The sequence below is a fragment of the Spermophilus citellus genome (genome assembly GCF_964194105.1).
Source record: "Spermophilus citellus genome assembly, chromosome: 4".
NCBI lineage: Eukaryota > Metazoa > Chordata > Mammalia > Rodentia > Sciuridae > Spermophilus > Spermophilus citellus.
The window spans coordinates 216,583,741-216,607,050 of NC_138185.1; the positions used below are offsets into that span (position 1 = coordinate 216,583,741).

Consider the following 23,310-nt stretch of genomic DNA (forward strand, 5'->3'; position numbering starts at 1 on the left):
TACTCTTCAATTCAGGTCTCTCAGTGTAACCCTTCCTTGCCTATACCTCTTTGGCTTTTGCTTTTTCAGATTTCCTTGGCCAAACACAACCCTTGTTAAGTCAAAGTCTCCATATACTGGCACCTATTAGATTAGTATTAGAATCAGTATTAGAATCTCCATCTACTGTACCTATTAGATTAATGTGCCTGTATAAAAACACATAATGTGGATGGCCTCATTTTAAATTCACGGCCACAAATCTCAACTGGGTCCTTTTTAAAAATTGGTACATATTAATTATCCAGAATATGGGTTTCATCATGGCATCTGTGCATACGAAGAAACATGTTTCACTCAACGGCACCTTCCCTCCCTCCCTCCCCTCCTCTGCCCTTCTAATTTGAAGGAGTCTCTTTTTCCTCCCTATTTTTTCCTTCTAGTTTCCATGTATGAGAGTGAAACGTACAATAATTTTCTGAGTCTGACTTAATTTCACTCAAAATTGAAGTCTCCAGTTCCACTTTTTCCTGTGAATTATAATTTCATTCTTCTTTATGGCTGAATAAAACTCCTTTGTGTCTATGTAACATATTTTCTTTATCCAGTCATTTGTTGGTGGACACATAGGCTGATTCCACAACTTGACTATTGTGAATTGTGCTGTAAGAAATACAGGGATTCATGTATCTGTAAAATGTGCTGAATTTAATTGTTTTGGATAAATACTAATGAATGGTATAGCTAGATCATACAGTAGATCTATTTTTGGCTTTTGGAGGAAACTTTGTACTGATTTGCATATATACTAATTTACATTCCCACCAACAGTGTTTAAGTATCTCTTTCTCCCGCATTCTCCCCAGTTTAATTTTAAAATATTTTTTAGTTGTAGTTAGACAAAATACCTTTATTTTATTTATTTATTTTTATGTGGTGCTGAGAATCGAACCCAGTTCCTCGCACGTGCTAGGCGAGCACTCTACCACTGAGCCACAACCTCAGCCTTAGTGTAGTTTTGCTTTGCATTTCCCCAAGTGCTAAAGGTGATGAACATTTTTTTCATATAATTCATTGTACTTCTTTTGAGAAGTACAATGTCTGTTCAGTTAATTTGCCCCTTTATTTACAGGGTTGCTTGCTTTTCATATGTTGAGTTTTTTTGAGTTCTTTATATATTCTGGATATTAGTCCTTTGTCAGAGGAGTAGCTGATAAATATTTTCTTCCATTCTTTCAGTTTTCTCTTCACTCTGTTTTCTTTTAAATGCAGAAGATTTTCAATTTGATGCCTGCCTGCCTGCCTGTCTTTCTTTCTTTCTTTCTTTCTATCTATCTATCTATATCTATCTTTTTCTCGTTTCCTGAGCTATAGGCAATCTTATTCAGGAAGTCTTTGCCTGAACCTGTATGTTGAACTGTGTTCCTTTTTTTTTTTCTTATAACAGTGGCAAAATTAAAAAAGTATATTTAGGTCTTTGACCTATTTTGAGTTTACTCATGTACAGGGTCAGCAGGTTCCTTATGGCTACCTGGCAAACATACTTCATTTTCCTGATTCACAGTTCCATTCTCCCAAATGACTATTTCATAGATACTTTTCTCCCTCAATTTTCATTTCCTGTTCCTATTTGACATCATCAGAAGGAATTTTCACAGCCTCCTACCACTTCCTACCTTCCAGTGTTTGCACTTATGCACCCTGACTTCCTGGCTGTGTTCCTAAAGGCACATTTCCTTGATATTTCCTATATCCTACTCAAAGATATAGGCACCCCCAAATTCTCTGCTCTTTTTCCTCCCTCAGATTTTTTATTTCTAAGGGATTCTTGACTTGATCATACAGAAATAATCTTATATATCTCTCTTTATATATTAAAAAAACCCTCTTGATCCCAGTTCTCCCAACTATTATCACTATCTTCAATTTTTTCCCATTGTGTTCTTTCTAAGAATCATTCCAGTGAAGTTTCCATTCTTACTCCACCACCAAAAATGCACTTGTCAAGGACACCAAGGACCTTCTTGTTAATCCCAGCAGTCAACTCTTAGGTCTTTCCTCTGACATGTAAACAGTATTTGACATGGTTCATTGCTTTCATTTCATTTGGCTCGAAGGGTCCTTACTCTCTTGGTTTTCTTCTTATTCAGCGGTCACTCCTTCTTATCTCTTTTGTTGGTCCATCTTTATCTCCCTAATGGGGAAGTACTCTGGGGTCTCTTTCCTTGGTCCTTTGCTCTCTGGACCCTCTTTTTCTTGATGTTCTTATCTAGTCTAAGACTTTGCATATTGTCTATATGCTGAGGCAACTATCAGTTACCTGTTGTTGAAAAAACACTGTGTAACAAAAATCGGTAGCATGTGACAATAAGCATTTCTTTAGTTTGAGACTCTACTGGCCTTCTGGGGATTGCCTAAGCCAGCCTGGGCTGGGGCAGGCTCTGCTCCTCATGCTTGCAGACCTCCGTGGGGCACCATGAGGCCTGGGAGTATTCTCATGGTGATAGCAGAGCCACAGGAGAGCAAAAGCAGTTATGTAAGCACTTTTCCATTTGGTCATACTATACCTGCAAAAATTTTGTTAGCCAAAGCAAGTCATATACAGACATAATCTTATTTCTTATAGCTTGGAGGGGACATATACTCAGTCTCTTTAGTGGGAAGAACTTGGGAATCCCACAGCGAAAGACATCAATTCAAGGAGGAGTGAAGAACTGGAGCCACATCTCTCAAATATTGCGTGGATGTACTCACTCTAAAGGGTGATCTGTAGTTCACCTGAGATTAAAATGTAATTGAGCATTCTTCATTTTAATCTGGCAACCTTCATCTGCCTTCAAAACATCCAGAACATTACCCCTTATTACATTCACTGCTGTGAGCCACCAGTAGTTCTTACCTGGCTTAGGTGCTGTTGCCTCTTAACTGGTCTCTCACCTTCTACCTCGGTTGCCTTCACATCCTCTCAACACAACAGCCAGAGTGATCCTGTAGAATTTGAGATTATGCTTTTCTTCATCTTAAAACCTGCCATTTCTTCCATAGTAAAAACGCAAGTTCTTGAAGTTCTTGGAATTCCCAACATGCTCCTCACCCTCATTAGTGCCCTCACTGCATGTGCCCAGCTCTCTCCACGGCTTCGCTCTGCCACTGTGGCCTCTTGCCAGTTATTGAACACTGTCTACACCTTTCCTCCTTTGCCTTGGCTGTTCCCTCGACCTGGAGCTGCCCGATGCTTGACTCACATCCTCACTTCTTTTAATTCTTTGATCAAACATCGGGTTCTCAATGAGCCCTGCCCTGGATGACACTGCAGTGTCCCACCCCCACCTGACCTTTGCATGCTCACTCTCTCACTCTCTCTCACTTCTCTTCCACAGAGAATTAATCTTCTAACATACAATGATTAACTTACTTTTACACACATTAATTATTGTTTATCTCTCCCACAAAAGTGAGAGCCCTTCGAAGCAGTGATTGTAGTCTGGTTTGTTTGCTGATTGTGTCCCAGTGACTAGGAGAGTGCTGGCAGGTGTCTGATGCGTGAAAGGAGAGCTTCACAGTTTCTGCACAACACTATGAAAATTGAATGCAAATATGTTACGTGGATAACTGTTCTAGTATTTGTCTTAAAATTGTATACAAATAAAAAGTTTTATAAAGTGATTGAAACATCTTGATACACTGCTGATTGTTAATGACTGTCTTACAGTAATGACATTTCTTTAAGATATAGATGTATCAAGGATTTTAATAAGCATAACAGAAACTCCCAAAGTCTTGCTAATCTTTCAAAAAGTTCCCAGAAATTAACTTTAAGCATTTTCACTCCCCGTTCCTGGTGGGATTATTGTGTCGCAGCTGTTGCACACACGGAATGCAGGCAGATCAGGGTGAGAAAGGGAGCTATGCAAGTTTGTGACTTGTCGCTTGGGGAGGATAATAATACCCAATCTTTCCATATCTTGATGATAAATAACTTAAATTAATAACTATTTTGTGCTTTATCAAGATGGCTTGGGAAACTTTACAAGAAATTTTTTGGTTATCAAGAAGTCATTAATCTCACAACTATATCTACTCAGAAAGACCTGTAAGAATCAAAAATAGTTGTTTCAAAATCAATACTTAAATTTTTTTTTTCACAGGCCCTCCCCTGGAATCTATTTTACTTTTTTTTCTGACAGTTGAATAAGTTTAATAAGTAGCAAACTTAAATTATATGTATATATATATGAATGTATGGTGGATTGTTCTATGTCAAGAAAAAAACAACTTATTCCATGCAGATGATGAGATGGAACATTTTTAAGCTTAAGAACTTGGACCATTTAGGGCCAGTCTCCCTGATTGGCAGCATAGTGTATCCATGGAACCTATCATGGTCACTCCAGGCTGGCAGGATGCTCACCATCTGGTGCTACTGAAGATGGCAAGAGAGTCTGTAAGGAATTTTAGGAGGTTTGTTATGACAAACCATTAAGCTTTAAGAAGTTTTAAAGGATAATCTGTAGTTGTCTAGAATAATATGGGAAAACTTATTTCCCAATATTGATATTAATAAGACAATAGTATATGCAGAAAATATTTCACCTTAGATATCAAATAGGAAATGAAAATAGCATTACCTGGTGATTCATGCCTATAATCCTAGCTACTTGGGAGGCTAAGGAAGGAGGATTGCAAGTTCAAGGCCAACCTCAGCAACTTAGTGAGACCCTGTCTCAAAAAAAAAAAGTTTCTTTCTCAACAAATAAAATACAAAATCTGAGTTAATAGTATTTATTCCATTTCAGATACAGTCCGTACTTTTAAATTACTTCTGGTTTACCAAAGTTCATGGGCAAGTACACAGAAAGTTACATTATAGTATGTTAAGTTTGCAAAAAGTTAAGGGCACAGCTCTCTCTGATTATTCAAGAGGTCACTCGACCCAGGGTTTGTTTGTATTTTGGGAAGAAATAGGATTTTGGAAGTATCCTTGGAGCTGGAATTTCTATGTAAATTGAAATATAAATGATGATTAGGAAATTTCCAGACAAAGATGGAGATAGATATTAGATGAAAAGAAATTCAGCATGGAAAGGTGTTTTAGTCAGCTTTTCACTGCTGTGACTAAAGGATCTTACCAGAATAATTGTAGAGGAGGAAGAGTTTATATTTGAGGGCTCACAGTTTCAGAGATCTTAGTCCATAGAAGGCTGGTTCCATTCCATGGGGCTTGAGGGGGGCTAAATATTATGGTGGGAGAGAGTGGCGAAGGGAGACAGCTCATATCATGGTGACAAGGAAGGAGAGAGAGAGAGACTCCACTTGCCAGATACAAATATATACCCCAAACCATGACCCAATCCCAACCTTCTCCAGCCACACCCTACCACTTCAATTACCACTCAGTTAATTCCTACCAGGGGATTAAATTGTTGATTGGGTTAAGATTCTTACAACTCAATCATTTCTCCTCTCTGAACCTTCTTGCACTGTCTCACATGTGAGCTTTTGGGGGACACCTCACATCCAAACATAACAAAAGGTAAGTGCCTCATTTGAAGATGTGCATGGTAAACATTCTGAGCTGTAGCTTTGTGGTCATGCTATCATGAATTTCTAAGAGACACATCAATAGATGCAGAAGGTAATGTAGAATCAACTCCTATAGAGCCCTGAAACTTGTTTGGATGCAATTCCCTTCAGGTAATTATTAGAGCCAAAAAGTACATTAAGATTTGAGTGGGTTTAATAGACAAGAGTGAAAAGGATATGGAAAAAGCTCTTGAACTTGCTTTTCTTCAGTGTCCTGAGTTTCAAATTATTTTTCCTTTGTAGATCCCTCCACTAAAGGACTTTCAACCTTAGAAATGCCACGAGAATCTTCATCTGCCCCTACATTAGAAGCAGATGTGCCAGAAACAAGTAGTCATTCCTCAATATCAAGTAAGAGTCCTTCCCCTGTGCATTGTTTGGAACACGGTCCTGCTGTACTATTTCCAATTGTGCAATCTGGTTGTTTTCTCTCTTTAAAAAATATTGTTTTAGACTCCTAGGTGGCACTATGTTGTATGTTTTATGAGACACTGAGGTGTAGCACAACTCACTTTTGTCCCTATCTCCTGTGTTTGCTTAATCATGTAATTATTGATTGACCAAGAATCCTAATCTGTTAAAGAATGATGACTGAATTTTATCATTCAGTAAAATAAAAATTATCTATTATGAGCCTAAACGTAAAGCATGGAATTGGTTATATGACATGTGGAAATCAATGTTCATGGCAGAATTTTATGCAACATGTTTATTTAATTTGAATCATCTTCATCATTTCCAAAATTTTATCTAGCTGATCATAGAATAAACATGCCATATATCATGATCCCAGATCATGATCACTGAAAGTAAAGATGGCATGATGTTTATAAGATCCATAGGAGGCTAGTGCTTTGAAACTGCCTTCTATTGTTGAGTTCCAGTAAGGTTTCATCAAGGTGTCCATCCAACTTAGCAGGGTCAATTAAGAGACTTTAGCATGGGAAATCCTTAACAGGAATCAGAGATACAAAGGTGCAACTTCTGCAAACATTTGTCACGTGTGCCAATAAATTTTGTGTTCCATGTGGACACTGCCTGAAGAGCTAATTTTTCTTTTGGACATCTTTTGAAATGAGAATGATCCTGAAAAGCCAGAAAATAATCTTAACATAAATGCTGGACTGGTAGTACGAACATCATCATCTTCATCATCCATTCATTCATGCACTCATTCATGCATTTATTCAGAAATTATTTACTAAGAGTCTGCTGGGTGCCAGGCATTGTGCTTGGCACTGAGGATCAAAGGTGAATAAATAAGATACCCCATGTTTTCAAGGAGTTTACAGTCATAAGAATAATTATAGCTTCCATTTATTTGGCACTTCAGATGTGCCAGGCACTATGCTGAATGGTTCATACACATTGTTACCTGAGCCAATCCTTCCATTAGCACTGCATGGCATATTATTGACCCTACTCTGTAGATTAAGAAATTGAGGTTCAAAGAGGTTGAGTGACTTACCTAAAGTCATACAGCTACTAAGTGATAGAGAAAGGAATTAATGCAACTCTGTTAGATTTTAGAGCTCAGGTTCTTTTCAGTGTAACATTGCCTTAGAGTAATTTCAAGTCAACTATGATAGAGATTATGTAAATCCTGAGATAGTTTCCAAGTGACACTTTGCCTGTTTGGTGGCAAAGGAGAACAGCTAGTTCTCAATATAATTGTTCTTCTTTTATCATAAATACCTGTTTGATAACATGATAAAAGGCCAATTTTTAAGTTCACATACCAGAGTCATGAAAATGTGTTTTCTTTTCCTAGTTTACATGAATCATTAATAAAAAGATAATGAATACCAAGTAGGTATAATTTGAGATAGCAAGGATGTTTATGTCCCTGTGACTTCAGTGCTGACAAAATGTATTGTAAAGTAAATGTACCAAAATTGTGACTGAACAAAGTCATGTGTATCATGATCCCAAAGTCATGACTGAACATAGCCTTTTTGGATGTAGCTCAGCATATCATTAAATTTCCATCTCCACTCCTGGCCATTCAAAGCATGTGTGTTGTGACTCTTGGTGGTGAGCTCTTGGAGCCATAATGCCAGGTGCCTTAGACATTAAAGGCTTTTACTCTCAGAAATTCTGCTGCCTTTAAAAGCAACTCAGAGGTGAGGTTGGAGCTCAATGGAGAGCACTCACCTGGCCTGTGTGAGGCCCTGAGTTCCATCCCCAGCACCACAAAACAAATCCAAACTGAGAATTGGAGAAATTTTGCAGTCACTAGAGGTTTTAAATTCTTATTTGACTTAGTATGCAAGATGCTTCTAATTTTTAAATTCGTTAACTCTTTTGAAAGATTTCTGCTTTTAAAAAAATTTTAAAGCTGTACTTTTAAAGTGAGTCCAAAAAAATTGTGAATTTTACAAATCAACAAAGTTAGACTTGTTTAATATTAGGTTGATTTGTCAATTCCCTGAATTCAATTAATATGGACTCCAAGACACAAGAAATCCCATCACATGCTTCTTGCTCAATTTATCAGCTGATTATTTTGTAGCTAAACATGACCACCATAAATCAAACTCCATGCTAATTACATTAGAAATAATGTTATAATTGATTTCACCTCAACCCAAATTGCTGCCTTGGCACTATGACTGTGAAACTTATGTATAACATTCAAGATTTTCCAGGGGCCATACAGTCATCTTGGTTTCTACCATCCATTTCTAGGGCATGTAAGTCATAACTTCATTTTCTCAAATTATCCTGATAAAAGCACGAAAAACCACAAGTTGTCAAATATTCAATGTTTGAGGTCATGAAAAAAGGCCACATGGGTGATGCTCTGTCTTTCACTCTGGGCTGGTTGTTGGGCTGAGGGGGGACTGTGCCATGGAATAGGGTTGAAGGAAGCAGGCTGCCTCTCCACAGTCTGCTGGCAGAGTGCTTTCTGCTGTTTTCCTGTTTGGAGTTGCACGTAACTTGACATTTCACTGGTGGGATATTTGCCAATTCTTAATTTCATGATAACAACTTTATCATTGTTTTCTAAAACAAAAATATGTACTAGAATATATTTGTGGAACATTATTCGATTAACATTTTTCAAACAATAAACAGAAACTCCTACAGAGGTTGGAAACAACATTGACTTTGGAGTTGATATGTTCTGGTTTTAGGACTATCTCAGTTGCTGACTGTTTCCATTTGTTTCAATTTCTTTCTCTAAAAATTGGGGTGGGTATATGTCTTCCCACTCCAACATATATATGTGCACACATACATCATACACACATTACAGTTAGGGACTTTATGGGACACACATTGCAGACTAAAACTGTGTACATGCAAGCTCCATTAAAGACAGTTGAGCTATAAATTCAAAGTAGTAGTGTCTGCCTTCATTCCTCTTTGGAATACAGCAGAGTATATAAGGGAAAAAATAAGTGAGAATAATCATAGTTCATTTTGTTGTTACTGGGATATTTATAGGCAGTAGATCATTGCTAAAGTGTACTGTTATTGTCTGAGTAAAGAAAGACACTTCAAACAGCAGAATGCCTCAGTTTTTCCCTTGGACAGGAGCATATAATTTACCAAAAATTATGACTACCAATGAAGGTTCAATTAGGACTCATATGGTTGTGTAGAGCCTTTGTGTGCTTTGGAAATTGATGCCCCCTGGTAATCATCTCCTAATTTCCTTCATATAGCTCAGTATAGGCAGATGAAAAGGGGATCCCTGGGCGTTCTCACAATGAGCCAGTTAATGAAGCGACAGCTGGAACATCAGTCTAGCGCCCCCCATAACATCAGCAACTGGGACACTGGTGGGTCAGCCTTTTCTTCTTGTTTTACCTCTCAGATTAGCTAATGCCACTTTCTCTGTGTCCACTTTGCTCCCTTGTTAAGGAATACATTTTCTCTCACATTATTTGGTTCAAATAATTTTTAAAAACTACTGTAATTAGTAAGTCTATGCAAACTTTCCAAGTGTTCCAGAGTAACATGTTTATTCATCTAAGCTGGTCTGATTCTTTTTTCCTTTAAGACCTTGATTCCAGATCTTAGATTATCAGTCTGAGGAGGGAATGGAACTATGATCTCATGATGCAAATTAAAACACGCACACATTCACTAGATTATCAATATTTTTTATAAAGTAGCAACAATTAAAGAAATAGTAATAATAATAGCAATAACAAATGTTAGCTTAGCGACTCCCTGATCTCCATTGGGTTTGGGAACCTGAGTCCTATTTTAGTCACAAGGTCCCTAGGCTGCAGCTGCTCACCCTCATGTTCCTAAGATGGAGCTGGATCTAGCCTCAAGATGTGTCTACTTTACACATTATCTGTCTGCATTTTTTAATCTTGGTTCCCACGTTCTGTATATGTACTACCTTCACCAGTCAACAATATGCTGCAATCCTAATTTAAGTGCCCACCCTTCTTTTTTTTTTCCTTTGTAAATTAAATGGGTCATTTGAGTTACAGGATTATATATGTGAATGCACTCTGCAGCATGCATGCATATGAAAATACAAAGGCTTATTATTGTGATATGCTTGGAGGCCAGCACCTGGACTCTTTTAGCATCTTGGTTAGTACTTCCTGGCTGCAGTTACATGAGATTATTTTAATATTCTTTCTTATGATTAGGAAGTACAGTGTCCACAAACTCAAAAATCTGGCAAATGAGTAAGCCATCTTATTTGCACTCAATATTCTTCAAAACAAGAGAGCTCTTCTAGATAACTAAACACCACACCCAATTCCACATGGAATAAATCATTTCAGTTCTCCTGGACTTTATAAGGTTGAATTGTTTTGGTTTGGTACTGTGGATTGAACCCAGGTATGCTTAACCACTGAGACACATTCCCAGCCCTCTTTATTTTTAATTTTGAGACAGAGTCTCACCAAGTTGTTCAGGGCCTTGCTAAAGTTGCTGAGGATGCCTTTGAACTTGAGATCTTCCTGCCTCAGCCTCCTGAGCTGCTGGGATTACAGGCCTGCATTCCTATGAATGGCTGTAAGGTCAACTTAAGGCTTAATGTTTTCTCTTCATTTAGTAATAGGTGGTAGTAAGCAGTGAAAAACCAAATATAAACAGGCAGAAGTGAGGAGACAGACCCTGGATAGCCAGCCTCAAGAGTTTATTTGTTTGGGATAAATACTTTCTATCTAGACCAAAGAGGACTGTGTTTCTTTCTTGAGATGAAGCAATGTAAGGAATGAGAACCAACTTTTATTTGGTTAGGTCTCAGGTATTAGATGTCCAGGTTGACTTGGGGCTTTGAAAATTATTTTGCTATGCTATTGTTTTTTGTAACTAGTGGCTCAGCCTATACTAACCATTTTAGATTTTGACTATAATTACCTAGTTTGATTGACATAGTAAAGTTATGAAATGGCCAATTGATCTCAATTTCCATCTGAATTTTAATCTAAAAACCAATATGATGCTAAATAACCCATTTAACTGAATTTTTCACTTTTTAACCAGATTTCAACTTTGTTCATGTCACTCTGGTTTCTCATTTCATACTTCCCATTTACATACTGTCTGAATTTCTTTCACCTGAGTTTTCCTGGGCTTGTTTTCCATCCTCCGAGTTGGTTCTCTTGTCTTCAAGTGCGACTAGAGCTTCATCTCAATCTTCTTTTTTAAAATTTGTGTTGTAAAAAGTACTTCCCACGTCTAAGCCCAGAAGAGAGCCCATGAATGTGTAGTACGGTGCTAAGTGCCATGTCACTCTAAACCACATGGTCACTTGCTGGTCTCACAAGAACAGATCCAGTCATGTAGGCGTACAGAGAATGACAGCCTAAAACATGGGTCACGTGATTCCCCTCAGCTTTCACCACTGACTCACAGAGCACCTGCCTCTGCTCCATAGGACACATCTACATGGTTTGCTTCTCTGTCTTGTCTTTCGTGTGAACAAATGTTCCTGAGGTACCTGTCTTCCATTTCTGCTGTCACCCTTCATTTCTGTTCTTCATCCCTCAAACATCTCTAATTTCCTTCTACCAGGTCCATGTGTTTTCTGTATGAACTTTCTGGCCATTACATCAAATTATCACTTATGTATTTATTGGTTTGCATAAAACATTTCTTTCATGGCTGTGACATTGATCTTTCATTTCATATCAGGAGATACAGGATTTGCACTTTTTTTGAGGTATGGTGGGATCTGGCCTCTTTTGGGATAGTTTTGGGTGGTCTCCTATTTTCAGGTATATTTCATTTAATTGAATGATAAATTTGTAGCAAAACCTCAAATAATCCTACTCTAAAGTCTAGGCTGAATCCTTTAAATGTTAATAGTCTACAATAATGTTGACACAAAAAGGGCCCCAAGAGATTATTGATTATATTCATTGTGCTGTGAATTGTAGTCACCTGACCACACTGAAGACTGAAATGCTCTATTTATCCACAGAACAGATACAGCCTGGGAAACGCCAGTGTAATGTGCCAATGTGCCTAAACCCTGACCTGGAGGGACAGCCGTTGAGAATGAGAGGTTGGTTGAGTCAGAGTCTCAGCCTGTAAGAGCTGCAAGACTGTACGTGTCCATCACCGAGTCACCCAACAGGAGCAGGTGCTGAAACCTTTTCTTCAGCAGCTCCATGAAGTGATGCAGCCTCTGCAAAACATCTTCAGGGACTGGAATGCATGACAGTTCATCTTATATCATGACCAGAGGAAAGGTCTTCCTTATCATGGATTTCTAGCCCTTAGGGCCACACAATAAAAGCCTAGTATCCACCAGTTTTCTTGACATTTGAAAATATCCACCTTTTGCTTATTCTCTGTTGTTTCTAGGCCCTAGACCCCTCGGTATTCCTCCTAATACGTGTGTCAGTTTTCTGTATCACCTTGTCCCTAGTATGTTGTGATCGTAGGCGAATAGCTTCTTTTCAGCTGCTGGAGGGGTATATTGAAAATATACACTTGATTTTATGTTGTTGATGGTAGCCAGCTAAGCATAAATGTATGCTAACAGCATCAGAGTCTTTATTTTCAAAATTCATCTGTGAATTTTAATTACAAAGGTAATTAATCCTTACTTTGTTCTTTTTTAAATTCAAAGGAAGTTAACCTATCATTGGTTACAAAAAAAAATTAAAAAGAATAGTGATTCCATCTCACAGCTAGTCCCTTACATCAAGTAGGTCTGTTTTTCTAGCCCATGCCACTCTTCTGGGTTTCCTAAGGAGGATGGAAATGTGTAGCTCTCGTCTCCCTCAACACTTGTTGACAGCGAGTAGCAGCTTCAGCTCCTGGATCAGATCAGGTGAGACTCTTCTCACCTTTATGAGTGGAAGCCAGGTGGGTCATACAAATCTCTGGTGCTTGTTTATGATTCAGTAGAAGCAAAATTGCAATGAGGAAAAGGGAACAAAGATGGAAAGTCATTCTCTTTCATGGTGAACAGAAGAGTTGACTTCATGGTTTCTCCTGTCTCCAAGATTCTCAGAGAGACTTTTATCAACATCTCCAGCTTTGAAGTTGGGCTGCGGAGTCCCCTCCTTCTTCAGGTTTCTGAGAACATTCTGTTTCTGCTTCTAGTTCTGTACAGAGGGCATTCTGGATAGTCAGGAGGGGAGCCAGCAATGTCAGTGTTGGCAGAAGTGTTGGCAGCAACTGGGAACAACACTGCAGTCTTAGCTGTGGTGTGACTCAGCTATAGCAAAAGGGAGTTAAGGTCTCCAGCTTCTGTTCTTGCATTTCCCACCTTCTCCTTGTACATCATTCTTTGTTCCCACATCAGCAGAAGGATTCAGAAATCCATGGATTCAGCTAGTGTTATCCTGTGAGGCTAGTTCCCAGTACCACAACCTACCTGCCTTCCTATATGACTGCTGTAAATGTTGCATCATATATTCTGTATTGTCATATGAACAACAGCTTCACAATGCTATTGTCAAAAATACCTCTTCCTTAGCTGATGACTGTTTTGAAAACACAAAAACGACTGGGTCCCTCTTTTTACTTGACTTTATTTGTGATTACAATATAACAGAAATTGACAATAATCCTCTGACAGCCTTAACACAGAGTTGTTTGTTGAATTACTTTTTCATGTTTTTAGTAGGTCTGGATTATGTGTCACCATTATAGGCTTAATTCTTCTGCTTTTAGCACAGGCATTTTGGCATATGGTTCAGAGTTCAAGAAATGTGAAGAATTATATTTAAACTTTCTGTGTTTTGGTTTCTTGAAGCAACTTCATGCTATTTACCATGCTGTCTAATAATCAAGTATGTCTTCTTTTATCTTGGCCTAGTTCTTGCTTCTTCGATTACTAATCAATTTATAGTTATGCTTGTAATACGTTGCTTCCACTCAAAGAAACATCTTCTAGAAGCAGAGATCTTTGTTAATGATACTCTGAGGTATATTTTGGAAAGAACATTATCTCAGAGACAGCTGATGAATATTGTAGTAAAATCTGTATTCCCACTTGGGAGTTTAGGGAGTGACATGAAGTACACGTTTCTGGATACTTTTCTTTGCCTTGTGGGATTACAGGTCTTCCGCTTCTCAAGTACCTTTTGTAGCCTATAATATGGAAGTAACTCAATTATTTTGAACACTTTTATCCCATTTTTTTCCTCTCAGATTGAAACACTTGTCTACTTGGTTAGGTTTCTAAACATTTTATTTTGATTCCTTTAGAAACCAATTCTCTGAATTGTTTTTCTTCTGCTTAAGGAGAGATGGAATTTCTTTCCAGTACCAAGTTCCTTGAGAAGTGGATTTCTTAACGGTCATTGGTTTCTTCTGCCTTCTTTCCTGTTTGAAGAACACAGTCTCAGGGATTCTTTGTATAACATGGTATTATTCTAAATTGTTGCTTTGGGATCTTTTTTGATGCTTCATTTGCATGGTTCTGGAAAACCTCTCCAACACTTGTGGCTTCCTTAATGGAGAATACCCTCCTGATTCTCCAACTTTGCTCATCACTGGAGCATGTTGCTAAGAGCCCTGCCTCAGATTTCTTTGAAGAAAGTGAAACCCAAAGTTTTAAACATGGTGGTACTGTTGGCCAAAGTCAAGTGAGTCACTAAATGGTATCTTCAAAACACTGCATTTTCACTCATAAATACTTCAATATGAAAAATGGTCTTTTGGTTTGGAGCTTATGATATTAATTTCCAAAGTAAAATTTGCAGTGATATTTCTACCTCATATATACCCTGGGATCTTATTTTCTTCCCTCATTAGCAACACTTTAATAGATATATATGGTGCCTTTAGAAATGATGTATAACATGGACAGCTTCCACTGGGGCCTGGCAAATGAGGGGGTGACTGACTTAAGAGTACTCTGGAATAGATTTCCCTCTTGATTTGTCATTTTTTTTTTAGTACCTTGTTGGTACATCTGAATGCTTTCAGATATTTTCAAAGTCAAGAGGCAAGGGAGACATAGACATCCAGTTCTTAACATCATAGAAGTAGAGACAAATCACAATAGTTCGTGACTTCATCATACCATTGAAGCTTTTCCACAATGCATCTGGATGTCCAGGCTGCAACCCTTTGAATGTGATCTGTGGAGGGCTGTAAGAGCAGAGTGGGGACTTTCCTGGTCCCAGGAGCTGAGCTTTATTCACTGGTTGTCTCTTTGCTGCTTACCCAGGTGCCACGAAGTCCAGCCTGCTGTCAGCACCCAGCATAGTGAGCATGTTTGTACCTGCTCCTGAAGAATTCACTGACGAGCAGCCAACGGTGATGACTGACAAGTGAGTGCACATAGAATTAGAGTTTGGTCATCAGAGTTGTGAGAAAGTATAAGAGGAAGCAAATTCTGCTTTTAAGTCATAATTTGTTCTTCAAAAGGCTGTAACTGTAAGTGTTGGTATGTGTTTGTGATTTAGGAATGCTGTCTTATGAACACCTTTTCTTTGTGCTTAGGCTTTGTTCTTTTTGTATTTGAATAAATTTAAATAATGTCACTCACTTATTATCCCTAGTAATAATTTCACACCTATAAAACCCCTCAATAAGAAACCTCAAATTGTTAGATTGGGAATAAGGATGATATTCCATTCTTTTTCCATCCTGCTAGCAGAATCTGTTCTTAAACTGATTGTGTCAGCTCTCAGCTCGTCAGCCTCCAATAGCCCTAAAGCCCTTCTAGGACCAAGCACAGTTGCCTTGGTTTCTTAGATAAGGTCCTTCCGCTTGGGAAGGTTCGGCCCTCCCACTCCTCACCAGGACCCCTTTCCCAACCCCTCCCCTTTTCCAGAGCCCCCCTGCTGTGCCCTCCCTGTGTGCCCTTTTGTACTTTCTCTTCTTGGTGAACTGCTCATGCTTGAAGGTCCAGGTGAAAGTAAGTTCCCTGATTCCATCAGGCAGCATCAGTCACGCCATTCTCCAGCCTCCTCTGCATCCGGTGCATCTCTATCCTGGTACTTACCACATCGCATGTTATATGTGTTTTCTTAAATAACTCACACATGTTCTGTAATAGATTGGGAGTTTCTTAGGGACCAGGACCATTTCTTCTATATTTTATACCCTAAGTTGTATATTGACTGGCACATAAATGCTTGCTCAGTGAATATGATAGAGTATACTTGCAGGATTTCAAGTTTGGAGAGGTCCCTTTGGGTCAGGACCAAGAATTCCAGCTACATGGATACTCATACCTGGTCCTGGTCCAAAGGGGTCTCTCCAAACTTGAAATCCTACAAGTCTTAATTCCTCAGCTCTCATCCAGTAACCATCTGACAGTCCTTGCTGAAGTGGCCTTGGGATGTCCACCTGGGGAGCTTTGTATTACCTGGGAGGGCTCTTCTTGGCTCTTCCTCTAGTATAATGTTTTCCTTTCACATCCTCCCCCTCCCAAGTCCCAATTTTTCCTAGTTGCTTCATATTTACTTTGTTTTTCTTCTTTTTTGGTTACAAATATGAAGGCTATATAAAAGCCATTTTGTAATAAAACTTTTATTTACTTATTTATTTTATTTTTACCTATATTTAGGAGGGTTTCAAATCGAAGATCACAACAGCAATCATAGTTTGGGTCCCTTGCTATTTCCTCCTACTGTATAAAGCTGCCTTGGTTGAGTTTAATTAAATGGAACTCACATTAGAACGCATGAGAAACAGTAAGTTGTAAGTTACTTAAGAGCAGGTACCATTGTTTGCGTTTTCACACATTAGGCTCAGTAAATTCATAAAATTGATCTAAGTAAGTGGTAGAGAAGGGACTCAATTGAGACCCCCAGGCTTTCTAAACTGTTATCTTCACTCAAGTTCCCTATCTCTTACCCACAAATAGAACATTTTTTGAAAGCTTCTATTCGTGCCTAGCCATTTTTCATTTTGACAAAATGAGAAAACTATGTAGTCATTGACAATCTCTAGCCGTATTTTCACAGAAGCTTCACACCGATAGTTCAGCTGATGCTCATTCCAACAGGGTGCAATAACTCCCATTTTCCAGATGCTTGTGAATTTGAAGAGCATTTTCAGTAATTAAAGGGACTTCCACCACCTCTGCCAAGTGTGTTTTTTCTGCGTCTGTGGTGGTGGTGGCCCTAGGTCTCCCGCTTATTGTTACAGTGGGGACACTGACCTCCTTTTGGGGGATTTTCCAAGACTCATGAGAAATGACTGTGTGTTGTATGTTGTATCTTGAAACAGTGGTTGGCTTTCAGGAAGGCATTCCTCTGTTTTCCTTGCAGATGCCATGACTGTGGGGCCATTCTTGAAGAATATGATGAAGAAACCCTCGGGCTGGCCATTGTGGTCCTCTCCACATTCATTCACTTAAGCCCCGACCTGGCGGCCCCGCTATTGCTGGACATCATGCAGTCTGTGGGAAGGTAAGGGTCAGCTCGAGTTGTTTGGTAGGATGGAGCCTATCCAAGACAAATCTTGAGATAAAATCCACCAGTTCAAAAGGCAAGCATGCATTTACCTTGTAGATATCTGTGGAATCAATTCAAACTAGTTTTTTTTTAAATTTTTTTTTAGTTGTAGATGGACACTATACCTTTATTTTGTTCATTTATTTTTATGTGATGCTGAGGATTGGACCCAGCACCTTGCATATGTGAGGCAAACGCTCCACCGCTGAGCCGAAACTTCAGCCCGATTCAGACTAGTTTTAAAAATTGAATGAACTTATTTTGTATTGAATTCCCCAGCTGTGTAGATTCATGAGTTACAACATCAGAGTGAAGCTAGAAGAAGCTGTTCTTGTACTGTTTGTTGTTTGTATTTACTATATGAGCTAACATATGTAACAGTGCTCAGAACTATCAGTTCATATTAAACACCTCATTAGCTAATATTATTATTACTATTATTATCTCTCTTTTTATTTTGAGATGAATTCTCTAGGTATTTTGTAATCTCAAGGGACCCTCACTTAACTATGCAACTTGGCCTAATTATGTGAGGGGATAAATACAAGTAAATAAGTGTAGCAGCTTCACATTTCTGACTCAGATAAAGGAAAGATAAACACATTTTTGCAAACAGGACCTTCAGCCTGAGGGAAAAATAAGCTTAGCTATTTTGAGTGTTCATATAAAGAAAATTCCCTTTAGTAGAAAGACAATAGGAGATGGATGATGTATTTCATGGATATGCATAAAGTTCTAATTCAGTAACAAACATAACATATAGTGGAGGACTGAGTAAAATTAAGTTTCCAAGCTGTGCTAGCATAGTGGTAGGTGCTTTGGATTAAAGGCACTAAGGCCTAGCTCCTGCCTTCAAGTGATTCATGGCTGAGTTGTTAGAAGGAACAGTTCTGTGCAGAATCATTGAGTGGCTATATAGACAGGGCATCGATTAAGTGCTATGTTGAATGGCCACTGGGGTACAGGTGGGGCATAGATTAAGTGCTATGGTGAATAATATGAGTGTAAGTGCTATAGATGGAAAAGATTTCACTGGGGTAGGACAAGAACTGAATTCTGAAAATTCCTGGCATTTAAGAGAAGGAAAGAGCATGAATCTTAATGGAGCTGAAATTAAACCTTTTTTTTTTAAATGAAGAAATACTGGGCTGGGGATGTGGCTCAAGCGGTAGCGCGCTCGCCTGGCATGCGTGCGGCCCGGGTTCGGTCCTCAGCACCACATACCAACAAAGATGTTGTGTCCGCCGAGAACTAAAAAATAATAAATATTAAAAAAAATTCTCTCTCTCTCTCTCTCTCTCTCTCTCTCTCTCCTCTTTCACTCTCTCTTTAAAAAAAAAAAGAAATACTGATTTCAATGTAAACAAGAAAAACATTAAAAACTTGACCCCCAAAGTATCTCCCTCTCTGCAGATTTTTTTGTAGCATCTTTAGAGTCATATGTGCAGAGACAGTATAAAGTGAAGTGTAACCATTCCACCTTCACCTTCAGAGTGGCCGAATGCAGAGGAAGTGATAAGCATGGGGATATGGAGAAGAAAAAACATGAACTATGTCATTTAACCCTTCATTTTGGCTGATCTTAATAATTGTGGAATAAACATTATATCAGCTTTCAGCAATACTAATGGAATTGAGGGTTGTTATTAATGTGTGGTCACAATTCCTACTATCAATACTTTTTAGTTTCAGAGGAGATGGAATTATTGTTTTGATCTGTTATTATGTTCTTGAAACAGTTGATCTAAGTTATTGAGGGGATTGTTTTTGTTGTTTTAACATAAATTGGGATAACCCATGTTCAAGCATTGCCAATTAGTAGGATGGAAACATATAAGCTTTGAAGAAAAGCGAGAAAAAACAGTATCAGACACATTTTTGCATATTTTCATATATATATATATATATATATTTTAATCTCTGTTCTTTGGAAGACTAAGGGGGAATAGGGAAAATATTTCATGCAAACTGTCAGGATTCTAGAAACCTAAGCCTCATGGCCAAAGCTTCCCAGAGAACAGATTCATCCACTTCCTAATTAGGGGCTTCCTTATTATATGCCTCAGTTCCACTGCAAAGAATGGAGGAGGCAATGTGGATTTACAACCATTTCCTTTACTCCCTGCCAGTCAGGAGCACAGGCACCATTCCCAGAGTTTTCTAAGACTCTGTAAACTCAGCTAATCCTTTCATTTGTTAGTTGAACTTCTCTATGAGATTTTGTTTATATTTTGCTCTCTACCTGGATGCCTCTTGAATTTTACCTGTCCCCTTTTTCAGGTACATTCTTTTGACATACACATTTCCTGTACCCTTAATTACTATTCAGTTTATTTGCAAATGTCTTTCGACTCACTGTAAAATGAGAGGACCCACAACCAAAGCAGCCTGGAATCCTGTCTGGTGTTAGTGGTAGCTGGGAGCCATTGTTCCTCTCCAAATGGGTTCTTGGCTCAGGTCACTTCTGTAGCCTTAATGAATTGATTTGTGACCCTCTCCATATTTGTTTCTTTAATGCTTTACTGATTAAAATATATTTTCCTAAATCTTCCAATGTAGTACATTCTCTCTGTATATGATGACATATGGGATATTCATTTATACAGAACCATATAATTATATCTTTCAAAATTATGTTATATATCGATTATTTAACCTAACATATTTCTGTTCTCAATACAACAGTTTTCTCATTGTTTTTATTCAACAGGTAGCTGACAAATACCTGTTATCTATTTTATTAACTCATAGTGTTTTTTACAATTTGTGATTTGTTTGTAGACAGGTTTCAGAGGTTGTAGACTGTGATGAATTTGAGTTAACATGGGAATGAGTTGGGCAAGTATTGTCCTGGTTTCTATTGTCCTACTTGGCAGTGGAAGCCATTTTGTAGGGTGGCCAGTGACAGCAAACTGATTTTGACTATGTGTCACTCTATGGAAATATCTGATTTAATGCAGAAGGCAGATTTTGGGGCTGGGACACTGACCTCTGAGTGGGCCCTCTGTCCCTGGTCAAAGGGCGTTACACAAGTCCCCCTGTTTCTGAACCACAGTAGGTCCACCTCAATACTACAGCATTTGATCATGAATAGCTAAGAAATTTGTGTGACTGTGTTTACTTTGTTTCCTAGATTGGCATCCAGCACTACCTTTTCTAACCAAGCAGAAAGGTAAGATCCTACAATGGGCCCGGATCTCACTTTCTTTTTGTTTCCTGTGCATGTTCATCCTGTTTCTAAGACATGATCTTATTCCAAGAAAGGGTTATTGTTGGTTCCAGTCAGAATTCCAGAAAGCACTAGTTGTTTGATTTGAGTTCATGCCTTTGTTTATCATTCATTAATTCACTCGTTTTAGTAAAAGAATACTTTTAAGCCTACCCTGTGCTTGATACTTAGGCTTTAATTAGGGGCAAAACTAACTGGATTCCTACCCTTAGTGGGGTTTTGTGCTCTGTTAGGGAGGTAAACATGAATGAAATATTCACAGAAATTTGTAATTTTAAAACATACTACATGCTATGAATAATAAGTATAGAGAAACTTACATCAATTCTTCCAACAAGTATTTATGGGGTTATCTAGTGATGTTGAGAATACAATGGTGAAAAGCATACCTAATCCTGGCTCTCAAGGAACCTACATTCAAGATGAAGAGGAATAAGGAAATCAATCAACAAGTAAATTGATAATGTGGTTTAATATCATTTTGTGCAAAGTGCTGTGAAAATCAATTAAAGTGTAGGTGCTAGAGAGGAACTGGAAATGGTCATTTTAGATACAGTGGTCAAGGATAACCTCTCTGCAGAAGAGATAATTAAACCAAGCCTGAGCAGAGTAAGAGCAATCCATGCGGTGCTTTATGGAACGAGCAGCCAGGGCAGATGTGTTAAGTTAGGACAATGCCTAGTGCATTTGGGGGATGAACTAATAACGTGGCTGAAATGAGCATAGAAAGGATGGCAGATGGGATGGACCAGGTAGTGGGAGCCAGGCCAGGTAAAGCCCCGTAGGTTACTTAAGAAGTTGAGCTGTTGCTGAATAAAACAGGGAGCCATTGGAGCACATACTTGATCTTGTGCTTTGAAAGGATCACTCTCTGGTCAAATTCCTAGACTCAGAGTGGAATGATGTTGGTGGTCCAGGGGAGGGGAAGTAGGGAATCAATCAGCAGGCATAAATGTCAGTTAAGGAGCTCTACAACACTGTATCTAGACTCAACAATAATGTATTGCACACTTAAAAATTTAAGAGGATAGGTCTTATGTAGTGTTCTTATTAGAAAGGAAATTATTATTATTATTATTATTATTATTATTATTATTATTATTATTATTCCAGGGATTGAACTCAGAGGCATTTAGCCACTGAGCCCCATCCCCAGCCCTTTTTATTTTTCATTTTGAGACAAGGACTCCCTAAGTTGCTTAGGGCCTTACTAAGTGGCTGAGGCTGGCTTTGAAATCATGATCCTCCTGCATCAGTCTCCCAAGCCTCTGGGATTTCAGGTGTGTGCCAGTGTATCTTAGCGAAAATTAAAAATTTTAAAAAGGAAGAATTAAAAAGAAGAAAAATAAAAGATCACTCTGGCTTATATGATTTAAAACAAGTCACGGGAGTGAGTGGAAGCAGGGAAGTCAGTTTAGAAACCATTTCAGTGGAGCAAGTAGAGGAGGATGGCGACTTGCTCTCAAGTGGTGAGGAGTTGTCACATTAAGGATAATTCAGGAAATACTTTAGAAGTACTCTAGATAAAGGAAATATCATAGAGCCAACAGAATTTTCTGATAGATTGGATGTTTGGTGCAGAGGTAGAGAGGAGGCAAGAATGACGCCCAGGCTTTGGTATGAACAACTGGTGGAGAGATGTGCCATTTACTGAGGTGAAGGGCCTAGGTGAGAGCCAGCGCCATGAGTGGCTATCACCCACTAAATGCTAACCACCTGAAGTTATGTTAGTCACAAGATATGAAAGACTGGGTATTATTTTTCTCTTGAGTATCCTTCCCAAATGACAAGTCACAAACCTGCATAACTGCCTTTCTCACCCTGATCTGCCTGCATTCTGTGTGTGCATCAGCTACAACACAATAATCCCACTAGTAATGGGGAGTGAAAATGCTTAAAGCCAATGTCCACCTCCAGAGAGGCCGACACTATTGTGATGTTCTTCTACCATGGATTAGTTTTGTCTATCATAGGGCTTCATGTAATGGAATTAAACCACATATGCTCTTTTGTGTCTGTTTTACTCAACAGTGTCTTGAGATTTATCCATGTTGTTGCTTATATCTGCAGTTTGTTTCTTTTCCAGAGCTGAATAGTGTCCTATAGTTTGTTTATTCACTTTCTGTTGAAGGACTTTGGGTTATTTCTGGTTTGGGGCAATTATAAATAGAACTGCTATGAATACTCTTATAAAAGCCTTTTTGTAAAAAATATTTGCATTTTCTCTTGGGGATGGATTCATGTCTCACAGGATAGGAGTATGTTTAATTTCATAAGAAATCACCAGCACTTCTCTTACATAAAGATGCTTATATAGAGATTGTTGTAACATTTCTCTTATGTATAAAATAGTAACCATGTTATATTCCCATCATCAATGTATGAGACTTGGGATTGTTCCACATCTTTGCCATATTTAGTGTTGTTGACTTAAAATTTTAACCACTCACTCAGGTGGGTGTTTAGTGGGTATCTCATTGTAGTTTTAAATTCCATCCTTTGGTATATTCTTTTGTGAAATGTCTGCTCAAATCATTTGCATCTTTTTAATTGAATTGTTGTCTTTATCCAGAGTTGTAGGAATTCTTTACATATCCTGAATATCAGTCCTTTATTAAATATTTGAAGAACATCTTCACCCAGTCTTGGACTTATCTATTCCTT

The 23,310-nt window shown here is 38.4% G+C and overlaps 1 protein-coding gene across 5 annotated transcripts in view; it reads left to right on the top strand.

The window, feature by feature from the left end:
• UNC79 (unc-79 homolog, NALCN channel complex subunit) overlaps positions 1-23,310 on the top strand; it is a gene marked incomplete at both ends in the record, with an annotated part of 264,901 nt that overhangs the window by 185,140 nt on the left and 56,451 nt on the right. For 4 of the 5 annotated variants that reach the window (XM_081289012.1, XM_081289013.1, XM_081289015.1 and 1 more), the window contains 6 exons: positions 5,806-5,913; positions 9,234-9,350; positions 11,969-12,052; positions 15,179-15,281; positions 17,232-17,372; positions 20,551-20,589. In XM_081289012.1, coding sequence (XP_081145138.1) covers positions 5,806-5,913; positions 9,234-9,350; positions 11,969-12,052; positions 15,179-15,281; positions 17,232-17,372; positions 20,551-20,589 — 592 coding nt within the window. The remainder of the gene's footprint in view (positions 1-5,805; positions 5,914-9,233; positions 9,351-11,968; positions 12,053-15,178; positions 15,282-17,231; positions 17,373-20,550; positions 20,590-23,310) is intronic. The other variant, XM_081289016.1, reaches the window with a different exon arrangement.